Source organism: Crassostrea angulata, chromosome 6, assembly GCF_025612915.1.
Source record: "Crassostrea angulata isolate pt1a10 chromosome 6, ASM2561291v2, whole genome shotgun sequence".
In the NCBI taxonomy this organism is placed as follows: Eukaryota; Metazoa; Mollusca; class Bivalvia; order Ostreida; family Ostreidae; genus Magallana; species Magallana angulata.
The window spans coordinates 6,518,825-6,544,227 of NC_069116.1; the positions used below are offsets into that span (position 1 = coordinate 6,518,825).

The 25,403-nt window shown below is 35.2% G+C and overlaps 2 protein-coding genes and 1 long non-coding RNA gene across 8 annotated transcripts in view; 1 reads left to right on the plus strand and 2 right to left on the minus strand.

The window, feature by feature from the left end:
* Positions 1 to 300: 300 nt before the first annotated feature.
* Positions 301 to 8,290, minus strand: LOC128188996 (structural maintenance of chromosomes protein 1A-like). Its single transcript, XM_052860357.1, has 7 exons — positions 8,153 to 8,290; positions 7,353 to 7,734; positions 4,105 to 4,227; positions 3,669 to 3,827; positions 3,105 to 3,220; positions 2,747 to 2,846; positions 301 to 1,858 (listed from the first exon to the last, which is right to left on the minus strand). Exons 2-7 carry the CDS (start codon positions 7,641 to 7,643, stop codon positions 1,661 to 1,663), a joined length of 987 nt encoding a protein of 328 aa, XP_052716317.1. The 5' UTR covers positions 7,644 to 7,734; positions 8,153 to 8,290; the 3' UTR covers positions 301 to 1,660.
* An 8,845-nt stretch (positions 8,291 to 17,135) lies between these two features.
* LOC128187081 (kinesin-like protein KIF12) overlaps positions 17,136 to 25,403 on the plus strand; it is a 42,916-nt gene continuing 34,648 nt past the window's right edge. Inside the window, exons 1-2 of one of the 6 annotated variants that reach the window (XM_052857193.1) lie at positions 17,136 to 17,352; positions 18,136 to 18,251. In XM_052857193.1, coding sequence (XP_052713153.1) covers positions 18,151 to 18,251 — 101 coding nt within the window. In that variant the 5' untranslated portion in view covers positions 17,136 to 17,352; positions 18,136 to 18,150. Of the gene's footprint in view, positions 17,353 to 17,850; positions 17,991 to 18,135; positions 18,252 to 20,626; positions 21,406 to 23,654; positions 24,913 to 25,403 lie in introns of those variants that run through there. The other 5 variants (XM_052857194.1, XM_052857191.1, XM_052857188.1 and 2 more) reach the window with 5 other exon arrangements.
* On the minus strand, positions 21,825 to 25,337 carry LOC128187082 (uncharacterized). The gene is made up of 3 exons (XR_008244032.1): positions 25,059 to 25,337; positions 22,991 to 23,110; positions 21,825 to 22,726 (listed from the first exon to the last, which is right to left on the minus strand). It is a non-coding gene; the product is annotated as an uncharacterized LOC128187082 (long non-coding RNA).

A 25,403-nucleotide genomic window follows, 5' to 3' on the forward strand; every position in this document is an offset into this window, starting at 1 on the left:
AGAATAATGTGCGTGCGTCGTGGGTGTGTGTTATCTCTTTTCATGTCTATTCAGTGAAAATACAACAACTACACTATACATTCTGATTAAAGTTTTTATTCTGCGGTAGTTAAAAAACAAATTAATAAAACTATACTAGATGCAGAAAAATGGCATGTATACATATTAATATATATGTTCTTTTGTGAATACTTGTTAAAATCATAAACTTACACATAAAAGGACCATTATTTTTAGGCCACATTTCCTCATTAACACAATTCTATTCAAAGCTTTGTATATGTTCATGGTGTTTCAGAGTCTTTAAATAAATAAAAAGATTACTTTTAATGTCAGGCACTTTAAGTACACCCTGGAGCCATTAAAGTCAAAGTTGCATGTCCCTGATCTTACATTTAATGTAAAACATTTAATAGATCTCACGGAAGCTAAACTCAAACTGAACATAAACAGGTGAACTAAATACCTGGATAAATCATGCAGTGCTGAGCCCACCCTACCTGGAATGTTAACCAGATGTCAGGCAGGATTAAAGGCCAGGGATTAACAGATTTAATGCTAATGCTTTATTATCTGAACTATTAATAGAGCAAAGGTACTATTTAAAGATATCTCAATGCACATTTTATCACAACAGGTTCACTGCATAAATTTGCAAGCTTGCTTTAAAATCAATTTGATTTCCAGACATCTTTTATTTCCTCTGAGTAATGCCTAATAAAAGGAGAAAAAAGGTTAATGCTACACTGGGTACACTTTACACCTAATAAATTCATAAAATTGGTTTCTAAAATAATTTTCTAGTGCTGTGGAATATCCATATACACTTGCATTGAGTGGTAATAAAAGCGAGATATGTAATGTAGCCCAACAAACAGATTCTCTTTTAACAACATTTCAAACTGCCTGATTCAACTGGAAATACACTGAGCAGTCATGGCAATGAGGTGGTTGTTTGGTAGAACTGTGTTCCTTCTCTCTACATACAAACATATGTATTATAGGTATCAACATATTACGAAAAAGTATGACTAGGTTTGGCAAATCCTTATATTTTAAAACAGTAATTAGGAAAAATACCATGCCTACAGATCAATTTAACATATTTAAAACAGTTGTAGTCTTGTACATCCATACAAGCATTAAACTACATTGTAATTGATATGTTTATTTTGTCTTTGTTCAAACCTAATGGTGGTCAAGAAATTTAGTCAGATACTGTATGAAGATTTATATATAATCAATGTACCGGTAATAAAATAGCTAATTTAATTTTCTTACTAAATTCACTTTCTATACAGTCATGTATATCTTATCTTTGACAATACTGAGTTTCTATTCATTTGGACAGATCCTGGCTTCAAATAAAAAATATGTAAAATTGCATACAGTAAAACACTGTATTTGGACGGAGAAAGAAAATTATGCAAAATCATACAATGATATGTATATATGTATGTGAACATAGCAGTAATACTGATATACATATCAGCAATAAGGCAGATATAAATGAAGGCCACTAACATTGGCCTATCAAATGTCTCCACTGGATCATGCCCACACCAGATACTCAGAGGTCCATACCGGTCAACCATTTGACAGTCTGTACACAGCATCCTTACAAAAACTGAACACTTTGACAGTCTCCACTCCCAGGTCATTATTTGGGATTATAGTTGACCTTCTGACCTTTGGACTCCGCCCACTGCTTTAGCAGGTGGTCCTGCTGAGTCAGCTGTTTCTCAAACCTAGCACACAGTGACTTCAGTTCTTTGATTGTTAGGTCTTTGTCTTTAATGGACGCATTGAATTTCTCCAGCTTTGCTGTCATATCCTGGCAGTTGGGACAATTTCCTCCCTATTGTACAAAATATATATCATGTTACAATATTTTTCACTTTATCATACATGGTGGAAAGGTTGAAGAACCTTCTCCTGAAACCAAAAATTATTTAAAATGCATGCTTTTCACACAGAGCATCAACGAAGAGAGATATATTTATTTTTCTAAACAAAGACACACTATCAAGTTTACATGAAAGTACCGGTATCAAACTATGTCAAACCTCATATTTCGATGCATAGAGTTCAAAAAGATAGATTGTGTTTAACTTTGTTATCCCTTAGATTTGCATTGGAGGCCTCAATTTGAACTGTAGTACCTGTTTATACTTTCACAAGTAACTATGTCATATCCTTGATTTGATAGCCTTTAGCTTAACTATATTTTACTTTTATTGATGTGAACAGTCGTACCTTGGTATTGGAGGTCTTGAGTTTAACTATACCATTATTTCACTCATGTGAATTATGTCATACCTCTGATTTGACAGTCTTCAGTTCAACTAGTATGCCACATTTTTACTCGTGTAATCTATTTCATGCCTTAGATTTAAGTGTTTTGAGTTTAACTATACCATACTTTTACTCCTTGTAAAAGTCCTATCGCTTTGAGTTCACTACACCATACTTTTACTCCTTGTAAAAGTCCTATCACTTTGAGTACACTACACCATACTTTTACTCCTTGTAAAAGTCCTATCGCTTTGAGTTCACTACACCATACTTTTACTCCTTGTAAAAGTCCTATCACTTTGAGTTCACTACACCATAATTTTACTCCTTGTAAAAGTCCTATCACTTTGAGTTCACTACACCATACTTTTACTCCTTGTAAAAGTCCTATCGCTTTGAGTTTCACTATACTATACTTTTACTAATTTGAACTAATTAAGGTAAATCATACCTTTGATTTGGAGGCTTTGAGTTTCATCCTGAGAGCATCACACTCCTCCTGTATCCGTGACAACTCCTTAGTCAGCTCTTCCAGCTGCTGTTGTCTCTCCCTGAATAAAACAAGAAATGAAAATAACTCTTGATTTGTTGTACATGTACTGCTATATTGTATCTTTCATCACTAAATTTAATGTGATACAACAGAGATGTTGAATTGTAAATCATGGTATCTTCTGTCTGAATGTTTACAGATTATACAGCCTTACATAACTACAAACTATAGTTATAAAGAATTAAATTGTGGATGTTCACTCAGAGAGAGAGAGAGAGAGCGCAGCATTTCAGTCAAGGGAGAAGCTGTTTCCTACCAAGAATTTCCTTTCAAGGCATCAGCCATTTGGTTTTTTAAGCGGGTTAATTTCTCATCTCTAATCTTTATTTCTTTATCTTTGGAGGTAGTTATTTCTAATATCTTTTCTTCAAGCTGAAATTCAAATATACATATGTACATTCATCCATTTAATTGCAGGAATCTCTTATTATTCTTGATTCATTTCTAAATGGCATAAAAACCAGGTAGATCATCTTAAGAAGATTATATATGTACAAATATATCAATGTGATCCTCGGTGACAACCATTATGCATGGACATTACATTGATCCCCTTTCATACACAATTTAAAGGTACCCAGTATAAAGAATCATAATACGTTGTAGTTTGCGAGTCCTAGTACTGGTCAAAAAGATAAACAAAACTACTAGTCAAAGATTCATCAGGTCTGAATTTTGATTAGGTATTACACAATACAAATAAAGGATTATGCTGACTTGGTATTATGTGTGCTTTCAGGGATATGTTAGTTGGAGCCCTTATATCTGTGTACAGATTGAGTGATATATGCATGTGTCTGAATCTGACGTCAATAAGAACCTCTTTCTTCAGGCCGTCTATCTGTTCCTGGTTTTCTTTGCGAAGTTGTTCTATCTTGGCCCGGAGGTCGTCGATTTCTGAGCGCGCTCCCTGTAGGGACTGCTTAGTGACCTCGTGCTCAGCTTTCTCTTTGTTGATCTCCCCACTGAGATTCTCTTCCTGTAAACATGTCAATAACATTTGAGTGTGTACACGAGCTCACTCGACAGGTGATTGCAGACTACCAGCTGGTTTGAAATGTATGGCAAAATACTACTTGACACTTCATAAAATTGTTTTACCTTTAACTGCAAACAGCATTTAATATGATAAAAAAGTGCCAACAATCTATTGATTCCTTATCTTTTCCAAGTTAACACACCCAAGTATAGGTTCTGAATACTCTTACTAAATCTAAATTCCATGCAGTGCACAGAAGAATGTGTGCATCTCTTACCTGAGTTTTAAGCTCGGATTTCAAGGAAGCTATTGTTTCATCTCTCTCTTTGATTTGTTTCTGTAGCTCTTCTATTAGTTTTTTCAGTTCTGCAATCTGCTTCAACAAATCTTTCTCTTTTGCCTATATTAAATACAGAAAATCATTAAAACCTTTAAAACAAATATGTTAAGATCATGATATATCATAGGCGTCGGAACAGGAGGATGGGGGGGGGGGGGCTTAGCCCCATCACTTTTCTTTTTTTTGCAAAGTTATACATAACCATTTGTCAATATTAAATTTGCTTCCAATGCCACTGTATATTTTCAAAATATCTCAAGCAAGGAAATTCATATCCATGCTCAATTCTATAGGGGAGGTAGAGGTCATGGTGAATGAAGATGCTTTAAATGAAAATGTAATATCTCAAGTGAAAAGCTGAATATGATGTTTATTATGTGACATTCCACAGTTTCTTTTTAGAGAGAAGCATTAGGCCCTGTAATATTGAATATTGAGAGATGGTGAAGTCTTTCAGACACTTTCCATTTAAACCATTCAAATAAGGCCTCTGTTTACTTTCTGTAATAATTTTCACACCATCTCACAAATAGCTGGCAGTGCTCAGTCGTGTCGTTTGTTAAGTTTTGTACCTAGACGACATTGTGTGGAAGTTAATAAATGGCTTATTGTTCAAAAGCTCACATAAGTTAATTTATTAAGTAAATTATTGATCTCACTAATTCCAGGGTTTTCAATAGCCTGTGTATAGGAACTCAAAATTGTTGGTTAGAGCAAGTTCATTTATTTTCCAAATTCTACCACAAAGAAAAGTTTATTATGAAAAAGATTGAATCAATGAATCTGAGAAATACCGGCTGAACGTGGATTACTTCAAGGGTTTAAATTAACCTTTAATCTCGGTAAACAAAGTTTGTGAAAATCTAATCAATTTTAAAGTCACAATATTGATTGCAATGTTTAAATTTACTGTGATGAATTTCAGCAAGCTTATTATTTACAAAAGCATTGAGTTTTACAGCTATAAGTCAGAACACATTCCTTGACACTTCAGTGCTTTATTCTATCATGCTACTTTAGTGTGCTGATAAAACTCACAATGTGGTGATAATTCACACAGTAAATTTTTACAGTGATATATACTAAATTTAACAGAACATAAAAGTAATTTTGTCACTGGTGAACTGTTGCAGCTAGTACATGATCATTTCATTCCAATATAATACTTTGTAACTATCTTTGCGAAAAACGGCAAAATGTCTTATTTTTAAATTCATTAAAGATAAGATTTTGATGGTTTCATTTGAGGGGTTGTTAATTGTATGTAGAAAGCCTTTGTAACGCTCTTCACTCTCTGGTGTGTGTGAAACAGAAATTTAAGAAATGGCAAGTACAGTAGAAATGGCCCTACCCTTTGATAATAAACATTCATATTTGCCCTGTCTTCAATGAATGTGTGTCTCTGTGCACCTCTTGCAGATTTGAATTAAGGAGACAAAAGGGGCTCTTGAGATTGTGTTTAGGTAGGTATCATCTAGACATGTCAAGTGTTTGAATGGGAGTCCTGGGTAAACACAGCTTTATGTTACCCACAGATAGCCCGACTCTGGTGTATACTTGTCATGTAATTTGTAACACAATTATAAATACCTTGAATAAAACCTTCACACCATTACATCAAATAAAGCTGCTACCAGTCAGCTATATTGTCATCAGGAGGAAATCCAAACATTTAATAATATAGAGAAAATCAGAACAATTACACATGCTAGCTGATATTTTTTGGTATTCCCTCTCTTATTACAAAACTGATTTAATCTCAGATTATCTACAAATCAACCTCTTTGTCATTTAAATTTAAATCAATTGATGTCTCCTGATAAAATTCATCAGATTTTGAGGGCTTGTTAAGGTTGATCAAAAAGATATACACATTCTTAGCAGACATATTCCACAAAATATTACACTGCACACTCTTTCTCTTTTTCAGATGAATAGATATGTCAACTTGTAAATCCTACAAAATCAATCTTAACCATAACCATGCATAACCTGGGTAGGAAAAGCTTAGACAGAGCTAGCTGGGATTTAGATGTAGACAAATCAGTGTGGATTATTGTGTACAAAGTCATGGTTATATAACACTATGGAATCTATTACTAACAAAAGCAATGAGAGATTTAATAAAACTTGTATATTCTGAGCTGTGACAAAATAAGACTTCTTAAGAATCTGTCACACAGAAAAATCTAGGGGAAATCAATTTCTTCTCTTTATGAAGGGGCAATAAGACTTTTGTTCTTGCACAACTTTCACCTGTTACAAGTGTACCTGCATTTAAATATTTCAAAGCAGAAGCAATCTATATCACTTGCTTTATCAGTGTTCAACTGGAGCCCCCAAAAATGAAATGATTTACTTTATATTTCCAGTATTAACATGTTTAATATCCACATTTTTTAGATATAATTTTGTGTTCAAACATATGTACTATCTAGCTATATGAAGTTTATGAAATTAAGGTCGGACGACACGTTCCTCAATTTTAGATAACTTTTTCCAGGAATTTGTTAATGGTTTACTACTACTTTGACAAGCTTTCTTGCAAAAAATTAGGGTACCTTACCAGGCATTTCTGCAAAATACTAGAGTATGCAATTTCCTATATAATCTTCTTGAAAATACACTTGAATTGCTGATATAAAAATGAATACATCTACAACACAGCGAAATTCACTAAATTAGAACTATATCTCCGCCGGGGCGGGGCTTTGAACTCACGACCTCTAGAACCTATACGCTTCTGGCAGTGAGCGGCCACGGTTCTAACCACTCGACCATGTACACATATAACCAAATTCAAGTAAATTTTGATCATTTTTAAAGTAATTATAAAATTAATATTTTTTATTGGTACTCTTTATTACGAGGAGATACAAAAAAGATTCTCGAGGAACGTGTCGTCTGACCTTAAACTAATACAAAACACATGTTTCAGAATTTGAAACTTACTACAGTTGAACTTTGATATATCGAACACTGAGATCTCGATACAATAGATATGTCGAAGTTAATTGTAAGTCCCAACCACTTATTTTCAAGTATTTTACCCTCGATATCTCGAATACTCTGATATCTCAAAATTTTTAAACAGTCCCATCTAGTTCGAGATAACGAAGTTTGACTGTATATGACAGAAAACTTAGCTAAATCCTAGCATGCCATGGACCATTATCGACACTGACCTTAGCTTCCTGAAGCTCTTTCTTGTACTCTGACTCCAGAGATTTCGTGCTGGAGCCAGAATCAGACTTTGCTGACTGAACTTTTACTTTCTCCTCCTTCTTCTCCTTCTCCTTTGGTGGTGGTACAGACAAAGCATTCCCCGAGATACCTTGGTTATCCTGCTCCAAGTTTGCTTTTGTGTTGACTGAAGAAGTAGATGCTAGTTTGGGGATCTTCTCAGTTCCCCCGGATTTGAGGTTGACCCTAATTTGTCCCAGAGGTCGGAATCTACCTCTTCCATTATGAGACATGGTCTCAGAAGTCTATTAATTTATACACTGTATATAAAATAGCTGACTGTTGTTCACATGGTATGATGTTAAAAATCCTTATGTCTCAAATCTGGAAAAAATTAAGCATACACTTTACAGAGGAAAAATTAAATAAAGAAGTAGTGAAAATAACATGCACCCCATTTTATCAATAATAAGCTAAAATCATAAAGACAATACACCCTCTACTAATTAACAAAAAACCACCCTGGTGGGTTTTTTATAGTTGTAGTATAATACTAATGATAAAACATCAGACTCCTGTGCCCATAGTGAAGGGACAGGACCGACTATGTACTGTACGTCTTCGGCTTCTAAAAATTCCGGTTATAAGCCATTATACTTGATCTGTCGATTATCAATAATACTCGTTCAAGTAGATTCAAATCGATTGTTTACTTTAATAATTTAATTTTGAGTAACTGATCGATCGTCTCGTCAGTTGTTTACAGGTAACAATTATGAACTGGGAAATTATAACATCTTACCTGTTATAACACATCCCATAAAGATTCACACAATACACATAGTGATGTGAATGTCGCATAAAAAACGTGTCCAAAGATCAAGCACCTCGCACCAGACCGCGGTGGCGTCTTTTGTTTCCAAGAAGCCCAAACAGCAGATACAACAATTGATTTCATTGGACAATTTTCTTTCAAAGGAAGACAACTCTAACATAAATAAGATATAGCCTACTATGAAATTGTGCCCCTTTGACCATGTGATGCAAGTAATACACTGAAGTGCCAAAAGTAAATCAATTTTTTTTTTCACTGCATATTTCATTGAAAACCAACATTTTTCAAAGAATCGTGTAAAAGTAACCAATTGACCGATTTTTCAAAGACTGAATTGATAAAAATTTAGAATTTCTCTAGCTTTTTTAATATTGCATCTTTCAAACATCCAGTTCCTGAGATTTTACATTCACAATCATAAGGAAGATTTATCGGCTTGCATTTTGCAATAGAGATATATATATATATATATATATATATATATATATATATATATATAATAGCTTTGTGTTGTGTTTGAAACATCAAATTTTACAAACAAGTTTCCCCCAAAGACTTCAATGTTAACCTCAACGTGTGGTAAATTTGTTAATATTCATTTTTTTTTTATTTCAAAGGTTAATCTTTATTATTAAGTTAACCCCTTACAATCACCAAAAAAAAAAATAAAAAATAATAAAAACAGGAAACCGTTTGAAAATAAGCTTTGTTTTCAATTAAATATATATGGGAAAAGACAAAAAAATTGACATACTTTTGGCACGCGAGTGTAGCTCTCCAAAAAGCTTGCCTGACTAAACAAGTAAGTAAGTAAGTAAGTAAATATTTTATTATAGTGACATGTGTATGTCATAAATATAGCCGGTATAATACAGTGTTATACATAATCGAATTAAACCCGGCCCATTGGACCTATATGTCACTTTGAAATCTTAGAATATACGAATATAGTATACACATTTGGTTGAGCGCATGAGTTTACTTTGATTTGTACAGATAACTTTGTCTATCTGAATAAATCAAATTGAGATATTTGGCAGTTTGTCTTTGATTTTTTTCCATAATGATATTTTTAAAAGTTGACAGTTTCATCTAGGTTTTTATCTAAGTTTATACTATGAAAGAAAGAGTTTCTATTATTTTCGTAGAATTTACATTGAAAAATAAAATGTTTTTCATCTTCAATTGAATTGCTTTTACACAGAACACAATAACGTTCTTGAAGAGGTTCATTTCGATAACAACCGGTTTCGACTCTGAGAGGAAGGATTCCACATCTAAATTGTGCCATCAAAGACCGTTCCTGTTTCGTTATGTTCATCGTTACGTAGGGTTCTAATTGGACGTTTTGTTTAAACGTTACGTATGTCCTAAGTTTTGGTAGAGACCTTGTTTTCAATTTCCATTCCTCTTCATAGTATTTAAATAATGAAGATTTCACTTCGTTTATGTCACAAATACGGATAAAATCAAAATAGGAACACATATCTAATTTATATAGAATTTCTTTCACTTGTGAGCACCATGTGCTGTTGTTACGATAACTCCACAGGAAAACTTTTTTGGTAAGACGGTCATCATCCATTTGGATTACTCTGTTCCATCTCTTTAACATGCATATCCAGCGCCTCTGTGTCGGTGCTAACCATCCTACTTCACTATTTAATGTAATTGCCGGCGCTTGTCTGTGTAAACCTAATTAAGAAGTATCGGATAGACGGTTATGGACAATTTCTATGGAGTGGTATCTTTTGAATCCACAAACTCCGGAACAATAATCTAAAATGGGTACAACACAAGAATGAAATAGTTTTTCATAGGTATTAAATCCAACATCTTTATAGTTATGAATTTTGGAAATCATCTCCCCTAATGCTCGCCCTCCGGTTTTACCTAAAACCTCTGCCGCTATATTGAAGTCCATCTTCTCGTGGAAAATAACACCAAGATATCGATATTGATTAAACGTACTGTAACTCTTCATTTCCTATTCTAAAATTGAATTTACTTCGGGGAATGTTTCGTTTTCTAAAATGCATAATATTTGATTTGGCACAGTTCACATTTATCCTCCATCGCATACACCACTCTATAAGAATATCGAGACATCTTTGCATTTCAAATTCATTTTCACTAAGAATGGCAATGTCGTCGTCATATAACAGAAGACCATTTTTTTCGTCACCAATAGGAATTCCAACATTTAGCTGTGAAATTTCAGATGCTAAATCATTGACAAATAGAGAAAATAAGGTAGGAGATAAATTGTCTCCTTGGCGTACACCATTTGAACAAAGAAACCAATTAGTACGACGGTCGTTTACACATACACACGAGAATGTTTCTTCATATAAACTGGAGATGGCATCATATATTGGACCATTGATTCCATTAAGTTGAAGTTTGTACTGTAGAAGGTCTCTGTTTACAAGATCAAAGGCTTTTTGGAGATCAACAAATGTAACAAATGTTTATTTGCGATTCTGAGTAAGGTTTGTGAGGGTAAACAAATTATTTAATGGAAGCATGCATGTATCATTTAAAAATCTAGTCTTATAAGAAATTAATTTTAATTTTTGCTGCTGATCATAAATTCAATTGGAACTTGCAAATTTATAATAAGAAAAAAATTCAGTCTTTTCTTCGATCTAGTGCAAGTACATCTTACGTTGTATCACTTGAAATTAAATCATTTCATTAATTCAAAATTATTTTAGGAATGTCCATGTACATGTTTTAAATAATTGCATGAACGCCATGCAAGCTTGAAAGTGTTAAGATGCAAAATCAAAGGCTTTTTTTTTTTCAATTTCCGACCATAGGAAATAGGAAAGGATATCCAAACACGAAGCATTGTTTTTGAAAGTGTGTAGGGACGGCTTCATCCAAAATATTTAACAAGCATAAAGGGTAAATTTTCAAATCCATAAAAGAAAATCCCATTTGTATTGACTTCAATTAAAATTCATTCTTTTCAAATTCATTAATTACTTTCTCCAACAAAAGTGGAGGGGGCAAATTCATGATATTTTCACTTTTTATATGTAAAGTTAAGAAAAGGGGTTGGGGTGGGGTGGGGTTCTGATAAGGCCACTTTCAAACCCATGACGTCAGGCAAGAACAATTTTAATATCAGGCTTTGCAGAATTTGGGTAATTTATAATTATCTTTTTATCAATGTATATTTTTTTAACTTAGAAAATACTTTATAAGCAAGAAGCCCGTGGGCCACATCGCTCACCTGAGCAACATAAGAAAAAATAAAATCAGCTCTATGGTGTCATATCAAAAATATCAGGACAATAAATGAGTAAAATAGATCCTGTATCAAAAGATTTTCAACATTGTCTACAGATGTTTTTATGTTGAGCCCATTTTGTAACTAGATGATTCATAGTTATACACATGTATCACATATTGAGCATTGCTATTCTCACAAATATCTTAAACAACTGTTCATTTGAATATAAACCTACATGAATCTTCACAACCGGAGGATGATTCAACACAAGTTTTCTGGCCAGTTGGTTTTGAGAAAAAGATTTTTCTCTTTTTTGTTTTTTGTTTTTTGTTTGAACATATTTTATTGCGTAAACATATACAAATGGTTCGAACACAAGATCTTACAACTTACGAGGTTCTTACCAAGTATAACAATTTACAACTGTATAGTAGTTTAGAATGGAAAGAACATAGAAATGGATATTACTAATATAGTTAAGATATTGAACAAACGTACACGTAAAAACAGTTCTGTTTGAGATTTTTCTCTGTATATTTCTGTATAAAAATCCCCCCATTCTGGCCACAGCCTACCCCAGGGGATCATGATTTAAACAATTGATATCTACTACCTGAGGATGCCTTTACACAAAACACAGTTTTTCTGGCCAATTGGTTCTAGAGAAGATTTTTTAAAAAATTTTCTCAATATAAAAAATCTCTATTTAAAAATTCGACCCCCCATTTGTGGCCCCACCATACCCCCAGGGATCATGATTTGAACAAACTTGAATCTACACTACCTGAGGATGCTTCCACACAAGTTAAAGATTTCTGGCTAGTAGGATTTTGAGAATAGGATTTTTAAAGATTTTCCCCCATATATTTTGATGTAAAAATTTGACCCCCCCCCCCTTTGTGGCCCAATCTTACCCCCGGGGATCATGATTTGAATAAACTTGAATCTACGCTCCCTGAGGATGCTTCCACACAAATAACAGCTTTTCTGGCCAATTGGTTCTTGAGAAGAAGATTTTTAAAGATTTTTTCTCTATATAAAATTCGACTCCCCTATTTAAAAATGCATCTTAAATAGATAATAAACACTGATCGATTATAATAAGAAGAGATTGTTTCTAAAAGCGTTGATAAGGAGTTCAGGCCCATGTTAAGGGTTTATATCCCCCTTGATTTTGATCACACGATCTTTATGTATCCAAAGTTATCAATGCTCATACAAACTATTGATGCCCAATCATCTTGATATTAACTAAGTATGCCGATGATAAAGTTAAATATATTTTCTAATCGAGTACACTCAGTACTTTGACGATTTTCCTTATTGGCCGTTAACTTCTACTGGCGTAATGGCTGCTGTCAGTGCCTGCTAACTTCAGCTTGGTTATAATGCCTAACAGTGGAGTAAACTTTCCATAATTTTGATTTCATCATGAATTTCGCGTGATGCACTTGCATACCCAGCAGTTTGTAGTAGGGAAAATCGTCAATGCAAGTATAATTCATGAAAAATATCGATGTCAATAAACATAATTTTGTTTTATAGTGTCTTGTATCTCAGAAATTATTTTAATGTGTTGTCCCTCGTAATAATGAGATACATATGATGTTCCGATGGGACCAGTTCGACCTTCGCATTTTCGCCTATAGGGCGAATATGCAAGAGTGCGAAGTTGCGATGGCGAAAGTACGAAGGTGCGACGGCGAAGGAGCGAAAGTGCGAAGATGCGAAGGCGAAAATGCAAAGTTGCAACTTCGCACTCTCGCCTTTGCATCTTCGCGCTTTCGCCTTCGCCATTTTATAATTGCGGAGCTCTCTTTTGCTTAAAGGGTTTTGGAAATTTTATTTCATAAAATTAATAAAATTAAATTATTCAGGGGGATGGGGTCCGGGCCCCCTCTCCCCTTTTACTGCGTGAAATTTATTATTAATATCGAATTTTCCGGGGGGGGGGGGCGGGGGGACGGACCCTCTTTCCCCCTTTAGATCCATGCATGAGCAAGGAGTGTCGCATAATGAAATTAAAATGTTACTGTGTTTGGTCCACGGTAAACAGACGGCTGGTAGGTGACGGGAGTCAGGAAGTGCATATGTACACATAATGGCGGACATTACATTTTATGTGGAGTATATAATGATTTGGCATAGCCAGCACTGGTAAACATATACTAGTATGTCACATGCACACATTAAAATATTTATAAATATTAGTAAGCACGATGGCCTATCGCATGCGTGCCAATAATAGCATGAATTAATCGGAAAACCTATGCGAGTACGGTGCCTGCATTAAATTCTACGTAATCGACCGAGACTTGCTGAATGCAATCAAAAAAGCTATTAAGGCGAAGACGAAAGTGCGAAGATGCCAAGACGAAAGTGCGAAGATGCCAAGGCGAAAGTGCGAAGATGCCAAGGCGAAAGTGCGAAGTCAATCCTTCTTTCACTTTAAGATTTATCTGAATAAGAATTATAATTTCTGTTACTTTCTGTAAACTACAGTAAAAATTACAATATTATAAAGACTATTTCACAAAAAGTAAAAAAATAATACTGAAAAACTTAAATCTATAAGGGGATCATTATTCTACAGGGGTCACTTTTCTTCATGTAGAGTTTGCTCATTTTTTGAAAATGACACTAATTCTTCAGGCAAAAGGGTCATTTTTCGACGTAGAATAATGACAATAATGACAGGGGGGGGGGTCATTTTTCTGCGTAGAATAATGACCGGGGGGGGGGGGGTCATTATTCTACGTCGAAAAATGACCCCCGGTCATTATTCTACTGAGGTCATTATTCTACGTTACACCGGAAATCATGAAAACTTCCTGTTTGGTTGAGTTTCACCATGAGCTTTCAGATGGATGGTTGTCGATTGAAATTACGATACACCTATAGCATTGAAAAATATGTTAAAATAACTTTTTATACGGATTTCCCAATATCTGAAACAATATCGATGCCGAAATGACCTGTAGATTTGAAATGAGTACAACCTTTCGTAAGAACAATTCAGACACCAATTCAACATTTAATGTAACGGCTCTGGTTTTTAATGGTCATTCTGCATATTTGAAGTGTTTTTTATTTGCGACTTTATCGGTATTTTATTTTTTCTGAGCAATTGTTGAAAAGACTATCGGGTACTGTACGATATGTTGAAAAATTCATATCATTTTTAAAAATAATTTTCAAATTATCTTATTTATCAGAATGAACACTTGTTGAGTGTGCAGACATGTATGGTGATATTGCTGCATATAGCTCACCGGCGCTTGTTTCTGTAATAAAAGCTCACCCTATAGTATATTAACAACACTTAGCATTATTCTATAGGGTAGTTTCTTTACAGAAACAAGCGCCTGTATGTCTTAATCTTAATTAACGTTACCTTAAAGCCCCTAATAAGACATTGTGCCCAGTAATTTTCAAATTGGCCCAAAGGTCTACCGACGAAGTCAAAAATATAAAATGTCAACAAACTGACCCAGATCTAAAGGTGGCTGACCAGGAAAGCTCACCCGATCTCTAAACGACAGGGGAGATGAGATGAAGGTTCCGGTCAGCATTCTGAGAGTCTTGAATAAAAGGGTCGGATGGCTGGAGACGGAACATGGAATCTCCACTCCAGTCGGTTACGGAACTCTGCATGTTATAGCAAGTAAGTGATCTATCCAATGTATATCAATATGAATCATTTTTGGCAATGAATATTAATTGTTCTTTTGGTTCTGAAAATATCAACTGTAAAAACAAATGCAAGAATACAGAAAGTCTTTCAATTTCAGATTTTTTTTTCTAAAATTATATTCAACCTAAACATCTCTAAGACTTAAAACATTACATTTTTTTCTTTTTTTCAGATTTTCAAAAGATGACGAAGATGATAGAAAAAGAGGACTAGTTTTCATATCAATAATTAGTTTTTGATGTCAGGAATTCGAATTATTGATATTACGAATTCATTTTTTTATGTCAGAAATTACCTCAAAAATATTAAAAAAGGCGTTTTATTCTTATAACTATATATGCCATTTGAACACCCACATACTGTACATCACCTGAATATGTATTACATTAAAGTTTTAACATTCAGCGAATATAAAACTATATTTACATTTTCCAGTGTCTATGCCTGTAATAACACTACGTATCGATTTTGTACTATATAACTCATAAAGCCAAATTGAGGCGCCAGCAGGGTTTTATTGGATTTGATCACGCCCGGACCAAAATTATCACCTCATAATATTCAAAGAATGATTCCTTATTCCTTATATAACAACTTTTTGATTTTTTTAAACATAAAAAATTAAGTGACTTTGTTCAACGCAAACCTTTATCGTAATGACTTTCAATGCTTTACAATCAACGAAAAGGAAGTCTTCTTTGTGAATATTGTACTCTTTTAAGGTTGTTCAGAACTAAAGAAGGAATATTTTGTTTCTAACCTTGTATTCCAATGAAGTTGATTTGTATCGCAATCAAGATCGATCTTTATAAAAAATGCAACCATTTAAAGTCGTTTTGGCATTCAACAAAATAGTTATATGCATATATGTGCATCTCTGTCTCGAACGCGAGACCTTCCAGAAGCAGACAAGATATTGACTGATAAGTGAAAACTGTGCTAATCACGGTGACCAAAGGAAACAACAAAACAAAGCAGGAAAATATGTTGTTATGAAAAGGTTTTATAACAACAAAAATTTAGAAATACGTTTGCAAAGTATCAAACAAATCCCCACCATCCATTTGAAATTGACTGATGAAACTATGTTTCAAAAGAAGACCGTATGTACAATCCATGTAAATCAAATTAAATTGGTTACAAATGCCATTATTTCCACGATTGAGACGTTGTGTCAAACAGAAGAAGAAAAGTGTTATATAAATAGCATTCACTGGAAAAATACATATACTTTGAAAATGTGTAGATGTAATGCCCAGCACAAATGCATTCTTTTCGAAAAATATGTACATTAATGACAAAAATTAAAATACATGATATGGTCCACTCTCCTATTTTATAAACAGTAGTCGTATTTCTTTTGATTTTGTAACCCGTATAACATATTGAATTTACATATATTCAGACAAAATTTGATTCCATCAAGGATATTGTAGACTTCTGTTTGAAAGAATCTTGTCATCAAAATTTTAATTTTCAAGAAAGAAAATAAAAATCATTAATATTATGACATGAAATCAATTTACGTTGAATTTACTATTTATTTTGGGATAATAATCGAAATGTTACGTGACGGATGGAGAGTATCTCTCCCCCCGCTAACAAAAGTCCATGTATATTACAAGTACGTGGCTAAACATCCTCTCGGCTTGAATTCTTTGCATATCATCAACTTCTGTAAATAAAGGAATACAACGTTAATTCTTTATTACACGGTATCAATATCACAGATTGATTACTACACTAAACACTATGCACAGCGGAAACAAACCTTAACTTCTTACGCACGTGATTTCTAACGCACGTTACTTCAGCAACAATGCAATTATAGACGGCGGTAATAAAATTAACACGTGACTATTGATTTTGATGTGTTTCATTAATCATTTCTATTGATTTTACTCTAAATTGGTCCCTGAGTCAACACATTTAAAATGAAGCAGTAATTCCTTCATTTGATTATATGGACTTTTCAAACTTAACTTGGAACGATCTTTAAACTGCTAAAAAGTTGACATTGGGGTTTAACTCCGAGTGGATCAATTTTCTTTATTTTCGACGTTTGTCTAAGACAACATGACCACAGTGGGACACTTAAGTGAAGGTCTAGGAGTAGTGTGTATCGGAACTCCACGACTACATTCAAACATGTTGCACTGAGTAGAGACAGTCCAAACATTCCTGTTTCCCGGAAATAGAGAGTTCTGCAAATACATACAGCATCCCGATTGGGTGAGTAAAACTATTTTTCTAATAACGTAACATTCGAATGACAAAACCTATTTTGTTTGTGTCAAACTTTTGTGTTAAAAGAACTTAGTTCATCTTACTTTACGATAAGACCCTAAAATGACGCAGGATGAACTGTTAGCACATACGAAAGATTAAAAGTTATGTCAATTTTTCATCTGTAGAGAAACTGTATAGGTATAAAATGATCTGAAAAAGATTATTCTGCACTGGAAATCCTCGGAGTTAATCCTGTTCACAAAATAAATGACTAGAGACAGAGAAAACGATAGACCCCACTAAGCTTGGAGATCAAAGAGTAAAAAGTTTCCGTTCTTATGCCGTCAATTTAAGAACGTAACAATTTCAATACTGTTACCACTGAGGAACAGATTTATCATCTATCTCCCGTAAAAATGACGGTTGATTGCAAAATGCAACTTTTCCTTTCGCTTAAGACCTGTGTACTCTGTTTGGGTTGAATGTCTGTGAGGGTTTGTTGTTCTGACGCCGAAGAAGCACTCGGTAACTCTGTGTAATTGGCCAGTAACAACTTGTGACAGTGTATCGACAACAAGAAGGATCGAGCTCTAACAAAGAAAACAGATAAATTTAAAGTTTCTGTCTAAATTGGCACAAAAGTAAGATTTAATGGTTCTCGTACCGCACCGTTCAAAACTTTCAAATTAAAATGTCTAGGTTTGCAACTTTAACGAGTGTTAAAATTAGAAACAATGCAAATATTGAGATCATGCAATAACCGTATAACTGTTACTTTTCCAATAGTTACAAGAAAATGCAATGACTTTGGAAAACAATACGGACATGAAAAACAGGAGGGAATCACGTGTTTCGTTAGTTTCCATGGACCGGAAATACAGCATAATATCCAATGCAAGTCTGTAAGTATTGACTTTGTCCGTCAGTCCATCAGCGGTATCATTTCAAGTGTTATTCACACTTTAATGTAAAAAATATCAGTACTGGTTATTTTTTTTTAATTTGAAATAAAAGTACCGAAATGCTGGTGAAATACTTTTCCTGATTAAGTGGTCATTGACGAATGTCCGGGTACCTGTCTCCTCGCGGAACCAACACGGGTGGAACTCTCGTGACCCATTCTATGTCGTCTCTTGATGATCTTCTCTCTTTCAGATTGCTATTGAGACGTTTTTATTGAGAAATTCGCCCCAGTATGTCGATACTGTTTTATCTAATGATTAAGGTATTGCATTTTGTATTTAATTTTGAGCAATAATAAATTGAGTAGACATGGAGACTATTTGCTTCTCGCGTGATTGATAGTAAGCCCTCTCAGCAAAGTCCACAGACAGTCCCATTGTGTAACCTCTGTCAGGGACTGACGAAACAAGGCTCCATGGAGAGTGACTGGGTCACCATTGGTGTCTTCAGTGCCTCTTTTATGCAAATCCCTTGCCAGGGAAGATGACTATGATCATGAGTGTCTTTGGAGATCTTTCTCTCCGGGACATGCCTGGAGTTGGTTCTCCATTTATACTGTCATTGAAAAGTTTATTATAAGAAATTTGGAACATTCACTGACATGAAAGGAAATTTATTTCAATTTTATTACATCGTGTTTTCGCTTAAATTTGATTCTTTGTTGTGGAGTCTTAAGGTGGTCAATAGTGTAGATTAACATGTGGAAGATAGATGCCAAATCAATGGTCAATTAAATTTTAAACCTGGTTAGGCTCTTTGTTACTAGCAAAGTGTTTCCCTCAAATCTTTATTGTCTGTTGTTTAATAGACTTCCAGGTCTGTCGTGCGCGCGCATTTTGCGTAATTTTTTTTTTATTATCAGTCAAATCAAATGATGAATATAAAAAAATAAATAATTAATTTTTTATTAAACATTTCTGTTACAAATTTAAAATTGTATGATTAATGAATTCGCATGGGTCTACTCAAACACACCCATAGCATGAAATACAGCACTTCTCGTTCCAATGTATTTGTTTAATAAATTAACACTGCAAAAGGTCTGTAAATAAAACGATTTGGGGTTGTTTAGATTTGGTTTTTTAGGTCCCGAGGGGACTCCTTTGTAGATTTAGCCCGATAAATATTAATTTTGAAATGGAGAGGGTTAAAGTGCGATCTCCAATTAACAATCACCCGCCCGCATAGTTTAACGCTAGATCTTGGGCATTTGAAATTATAATTGAGATTTTAATCAACATTGCAGGAATTTTGCAAGTGAGTGAAAAGTTCTGGAAGAACAATCTTTTTAGATTCATTCCTTTATCAGAGAATCATTAGGAGAAAGTTCGGGACTACAGAACGACAGAGAGGGCGTCTAAGGACACTAGTCGATTGTTTTATTCATCTCAGTATTCCGAAACTTAAGAATTAAAGCTTCTTCGTTAAACTCTCTTGTCAGACCATTCCTTGTATCTTATTTAAGCCTATGATACTAATACTTTTACCGTGTGACAACATTTTTAGTGACGTGGGCCTAAAACTGCTTAATCGTAGCATCACATCTGAGCAGTCACGTGATGAGTAAGCTTCGGCAGCGACGCCTAAACCTGATCTGAAACCCAGATAAGCCGAAACCTAGATAAGCCGAAGTGTTGATCAGTTAATCTGACTTCCACGGGTCAATGTGACATATGATTAACCTCTTTATATACTGCATGGGAGAAGCGCAATTTATCGAAAAATATCTGCATCAAACATTCCCTGGTTGGTGAATTTTTTGTCCTAAAATCAATTATCTTAATTTTTAAAAAAGATAGTTGTCATGAAATGACGTATAAAACGATAAAAGTCTTCTAAACTATAAACTGATTGCATATGTGTCAGCGATCGTGGTCCCTGCCTCCATGGGTGACTAATTATAATAATAGAATTCATAATTAATTACAAATGTATTTATGTATAATTAATGCGTATTGATTGCGTTTAATTATGTCAAAGGCATTATAGTAGAGAATGCCTTTAGTTATATTGCCCCCATTGACAAGATCAGTTTTAATGGACTCCGCACCAGCTACCTGTTGATTCGTGCGCTACTTTTGAAATTTTCAATTGTAGAAAAAGTTCTAAGCATGGCTGCAAGGAAAAGGTCTAGAGTTTTGTAGATGATGAGAGGCATTAAGAAGAAGGTTATAAAATATCTCCGATACTTTAAACGTTTGTGTTGTCGATAAGCAACGGAGGATCATGATAAACGCTTAAAATTGTGCTTATTGTTTTACAATGAATTAAAATCCGTGGGGGCATTTAATCGGGTGTATTTATATTCCTCCAGCGAAGCACTGCTGAGATAATGCTCGGGGTAGATCTATAGAGACAATAGTGCGACCTCATCATCAGACCAAGGACTTCTGTGGGTTTACTCTGGGGAGAACAGAGTGTTGGTAATCTGGACAGGAAAAGAAACTATTTTGAATGGAGTAGTCTTAGAATGAAGACACTTACTTATTTATCGAACACGGGAACACCCCCGTAAGAATGGGCTGTCTTCAATTCAAGCACTGATTCGGTTGTTGTTGCTAAGGGAACTTAAAGACTGTGTGAAGTTAAGACGGAGTTCAATTTATTGAAGGATCGGTACAAAAAGCAGGAAACTCAAGCTAAAAAGCAAAATCTTTAACGACTGCGCTTTTTTCTGGATATTTAATTTTTCTCCGCTTCGCCATCAAATGGTTACAATTTAAACAACAATGGTTAATTTATCCGCTCCTTAATGCTGACGGCCCGCTGAGTTGTTAATTATTCATCATCGTTTCTACGTGTTCTGACCGAAGTGTATACCCTCCTCATTATTCCAAGTGGTCTCCGAATGGATAGACGGGTTTAGGACCGTCCTTTGAGAATTTCTAACGGATTGTGGGGGAAAATGGAGCAATCGAACCCAGGAAGTGTGAATTCCAGTCGGAATGCAACTCCAAAGGACGCAGTGTCGGGATTAAATTCGGGGGGACTTCGGATTGTAAATAGTGATAGCAGCCTGGTCAATGGGGTGGACAAACAGGATGAAAAAAGGGGGAAATTCACGGGAAGATCCACCCTACCGAACGCTTTTGGGTAAGTGAAAATAACCACCCCTATTTCTTCGGAATCTCTTGAATGAATTTACGGTTAAAGTTGAAAACAGTAGGTATTAAAGTTTATTATAGGAATTTTGATATTAAAATTGTCGTATACAAATGATAGATTTAGTGAATTTAATATGTAACGTAAATATGACCGCTGTGTCAGTTTTATATAGCGTTATTTACACAATATAAAACATGTGTACATGGATATGATGTTGTTCTGACGCGAAAATGACCCCTCGTCGATTTTAACTTTTATACAATACAAAATAATCCGTTCATTATATATAGTTATATAATAAGTCTTATTGGGAATTAAAAAGGAATCACATTGCGTATTTCCATTAAGCATAGGGAAAATCTGATTTGATATTAAAGCTATGTCTAATTATAAGGAAAATAGAGTTTTTCTAGCATTTTATTTTTCACACTGGTAGAGGCAACACATCCTTACTTCTGGTGATAAAAAAAAAAAGAAGCACAAAAAGGTCTCCATAACGCAGACCTTTCTAAAAGATAAAAGGAAAACCTAAGACTGTCAAAGGCAGTTGTCAATCAACGTAATCTATTCCGGATTAAGCAGCAGTCATCGATGTCCTGAAACGGTCCCTAATCAGTTGTCGGTAGATTTGTAATAATGGCGATCTGTTTACCCGGGGTAGCCAGTGTCTCTATCAGACAATGCTCGCAAAATCCCCGACTCATTGTGTCCCAAAATGACGTCAAACCGATACATACAGAACAACGGGACTGCCATCAGCTGCGTTGTATTTTGTGTATCTGATCTCAGATTCTAGAGAAAAGAAAATGGTTTACAGTATGCAAAACAACTAGACCAAGAACATGCAAGAACCATTCAAAGAAACCAATGCCAATAAAGCAGACATCTCTAGTTATTTGACCCGTTGTGTGGTTGTTTGGTCCTTTCTGAGTCGCACTGTTTACAAAGATGTGGACGTTATTGGTAAAAACAAGAAACACCGTGATAATATCAAACTTAATGTTACCACCAAATGGCTGGTTTCCGTGCTCTGCCGACGAAGTGGTCTAGTATTGGAAAATCTGACGGGATCTTAATCAATTGGCACTTCTAGTTGAGATAAGAACTGCCATTAACATTACCGGTGTGCGATGAATTATTCAGCGCCATGTAAGACGTTACGGGAAGCTGTTCTAGAAGTCGGTCCGCCGGTCTGTCCGTCAACCGTCCCAGTTTCCACTGACAACTAAAAGTACCGACATCTTCGTCCTTGATCGTCACATTTAGACCAGAGACTGGTTTATCGGTGGAGTGTGAAGAGTATCCATTCCTACCAAAACTTAAGATTAGCACAAGTACTTTAAAACATTTTTACCGTAAAACTGTCTTGTTAATCGCATATTTAAGGCAGATAATGCTATAATTACCGCATTTATACAAGTCACAAAGATTCCAATTTAATAGATATTTATTGATGCTTTGTCGTTCATAGGGGTTCGATATAATTATCGGACAGCTCCCCCCCCCCATGAACCGCTAGATGAGTAACATCTCTGTGGTAATATACACATATTTGGGGTTGGTCAGGGTAGACCTGGTTTCCTAAGAAGCACGTGTTGCTCTGGGAGGCGTGATATCCCGGCCGATCTAACAGACAACGCTGTCCCCCGGCCCTGACATCAGTGTATTCTTAAGAGGTCCTCTTGTCACACCGCTGAAATGCAAACAGATTACAGATTATTAAAGAACGATTTGACAGTTTGTTTCTCCTCGACAAATATTTGTAAGCATTCTAAGGGCTTAAAACAGAAAACTCCAAAGTTCGTAGGAATGCCCTATTCAACTCGGAACCTCAGCGGAGTGTCATCAGATCACGATAACATACCATTAACAGGCCGTCATCTATCCGCCATAAGAACGATTGTATCCTATGATTCCTATCCACTGTGTTGCATACCACAGCGATATAATGGTAGAGGACTTTGCCAAGCATAGTTATTACGTTTTTGAATTTCTTCACAGATCTTGATCTGATCTAGAATCTTTGGAAACCTACAACTGGTTTCGTCGATTCCGTCCGATGGTTTCCGAGGAGAAGCTGCTTTTGACAACACCTTAGATACCAATTGGTGTATCCAAACGGCCGACTCGTGTTTTTGTCCATCCTTACATTGCATGGCTTTGTCTACAAGTTATACGTCATTTCATAGATTTCGTCTCGATTTTTCTTTGCATTTTTAAAAAAAAATAATTTGTATCCAGTTTATTTAGAATTTAAATCTAAATACTGCTTGTGTGGTACAGTAGTTGAATGATGTAATCATTTAATCCATAATAGGTTCATAAAGTTCAGATTCAAAATATGTTTGATAATTACTTATTTCAAGTACCAGTTTGTGTTTAACTAACGGCAGGCGTCCACAAGGCATCAATAACTTTCATTACTATTTTTAAAGAATGGATTACATGTATTAATCGGATTTAGAAACTCAAAAGTTGTCAAAATATTGGTCATTGACATCAGTATATCAAAAGTTTGCCGTACAATAGATTGTTTAATCTAAATTTTACGCTTTGAGGTAGATTTCTTCGTCGGACAGCTTGACTTTATGAGGAATTTTTGTTATCTTTATACGGTCTTTTATTGTAAAGGAAGTTAATATTAAATTTGCCTTAGTTTCGATTCAATAAATTACCGTTATAAGCATCGGCCCAGGTTTGCAGTCCCTGGTTCTATAATTCCATCTTACCGTATTTCATTTACCTTTCTTTTCCGTTGTCGTTGAATTTCATTTTTGAATACTAATATAAGGTCAAGAAAGAGAAGGTTATAAAGTACCCATATAATCCAAGATTAGCAATTACCGGAGTGGTTTAATCCATATAGCTAAGGAAATGATTTGGTCATTATGTTGACAATATATTTGCTGCAAGCGAAATCAAACTATGTTAGTTGAGTAAAGCTTTCGTGTTTCAAGGAAATTTGTTTGACTATATACAGTGTATCGGAGTTTACTTCGTGGGATAACTGGGATTTCTGTTGCACCATGTAAAGGGTTCACAAAACATGGAAAAGTCGAGTAAGAAAAATAATCCAAATAACAACAAGGGTTCACAATCACAGGGAATCGGTCCAAAAGCAAACCGAACCACAGAAAGCAGTCCGGAAAAGCTGTCAGAACGGGAAGCTGTGGAGAGGTATACGCCGGAAGCTAGACTCGGATCGGTGGAGAGCGGTGCTCTGTATGCCATTGATGAGACTGACAGCCGGGACAAGGATAGCAAGGATGAGCGGTCAACCACCCGAATGTCCCTCCAGAGTGTTGAGCTCAGGATCGCCACTGGAAGTCCTTTAGGAGGGACCACTAGCAGGCGGTCCTCCCAGGCGTCATCCGTGACCATCCGCAACGAGTCCAGGGTCACTAGAGTGGGATCGGAGACATCCAGGTCGGAATCTACCACCCCAAGGGTAACAACACAGGGGAGACTGAAAATCAAACAAGTCCACTGTGCATGGTAAGAAAATACCAAAATCCAGTGAAATTAGGATGTCATATGCTTCTTGTTGACATCTGTATGACTTGGATACGCTTATGGTCTAAAAGGGTTTACATTGTACTAACTTATAGATCCTACCTGATGGGGATGTATGTAGATCCTACCTTTTGGGATTGCAGATATAGATCCCAGGTATGACCTAAAGTACACTGAAGTACGAGCTGTTGCATTGAATGAGCTATAAATGCTGTTAAATTACTTGTCGTTTGGCCCCAATCGCAATTCGCTGGATGCCTTTCATAACCATATTGGTGATAAATCAGACTTTAATGCTAGAAAACAAATAAACTTGTTTGTGAAGTCATCCCCACATGGGCAGTTATGGGGCGGCCTATCGGTCGGACCACCAATGTGTCCTTATGTAAAATAGTAATCGTTTCAATTTCCAGATAACAGGTCTATTCACTATTCAAAGGCAGTCCACATTAATCTTATTCACATGTACAGCT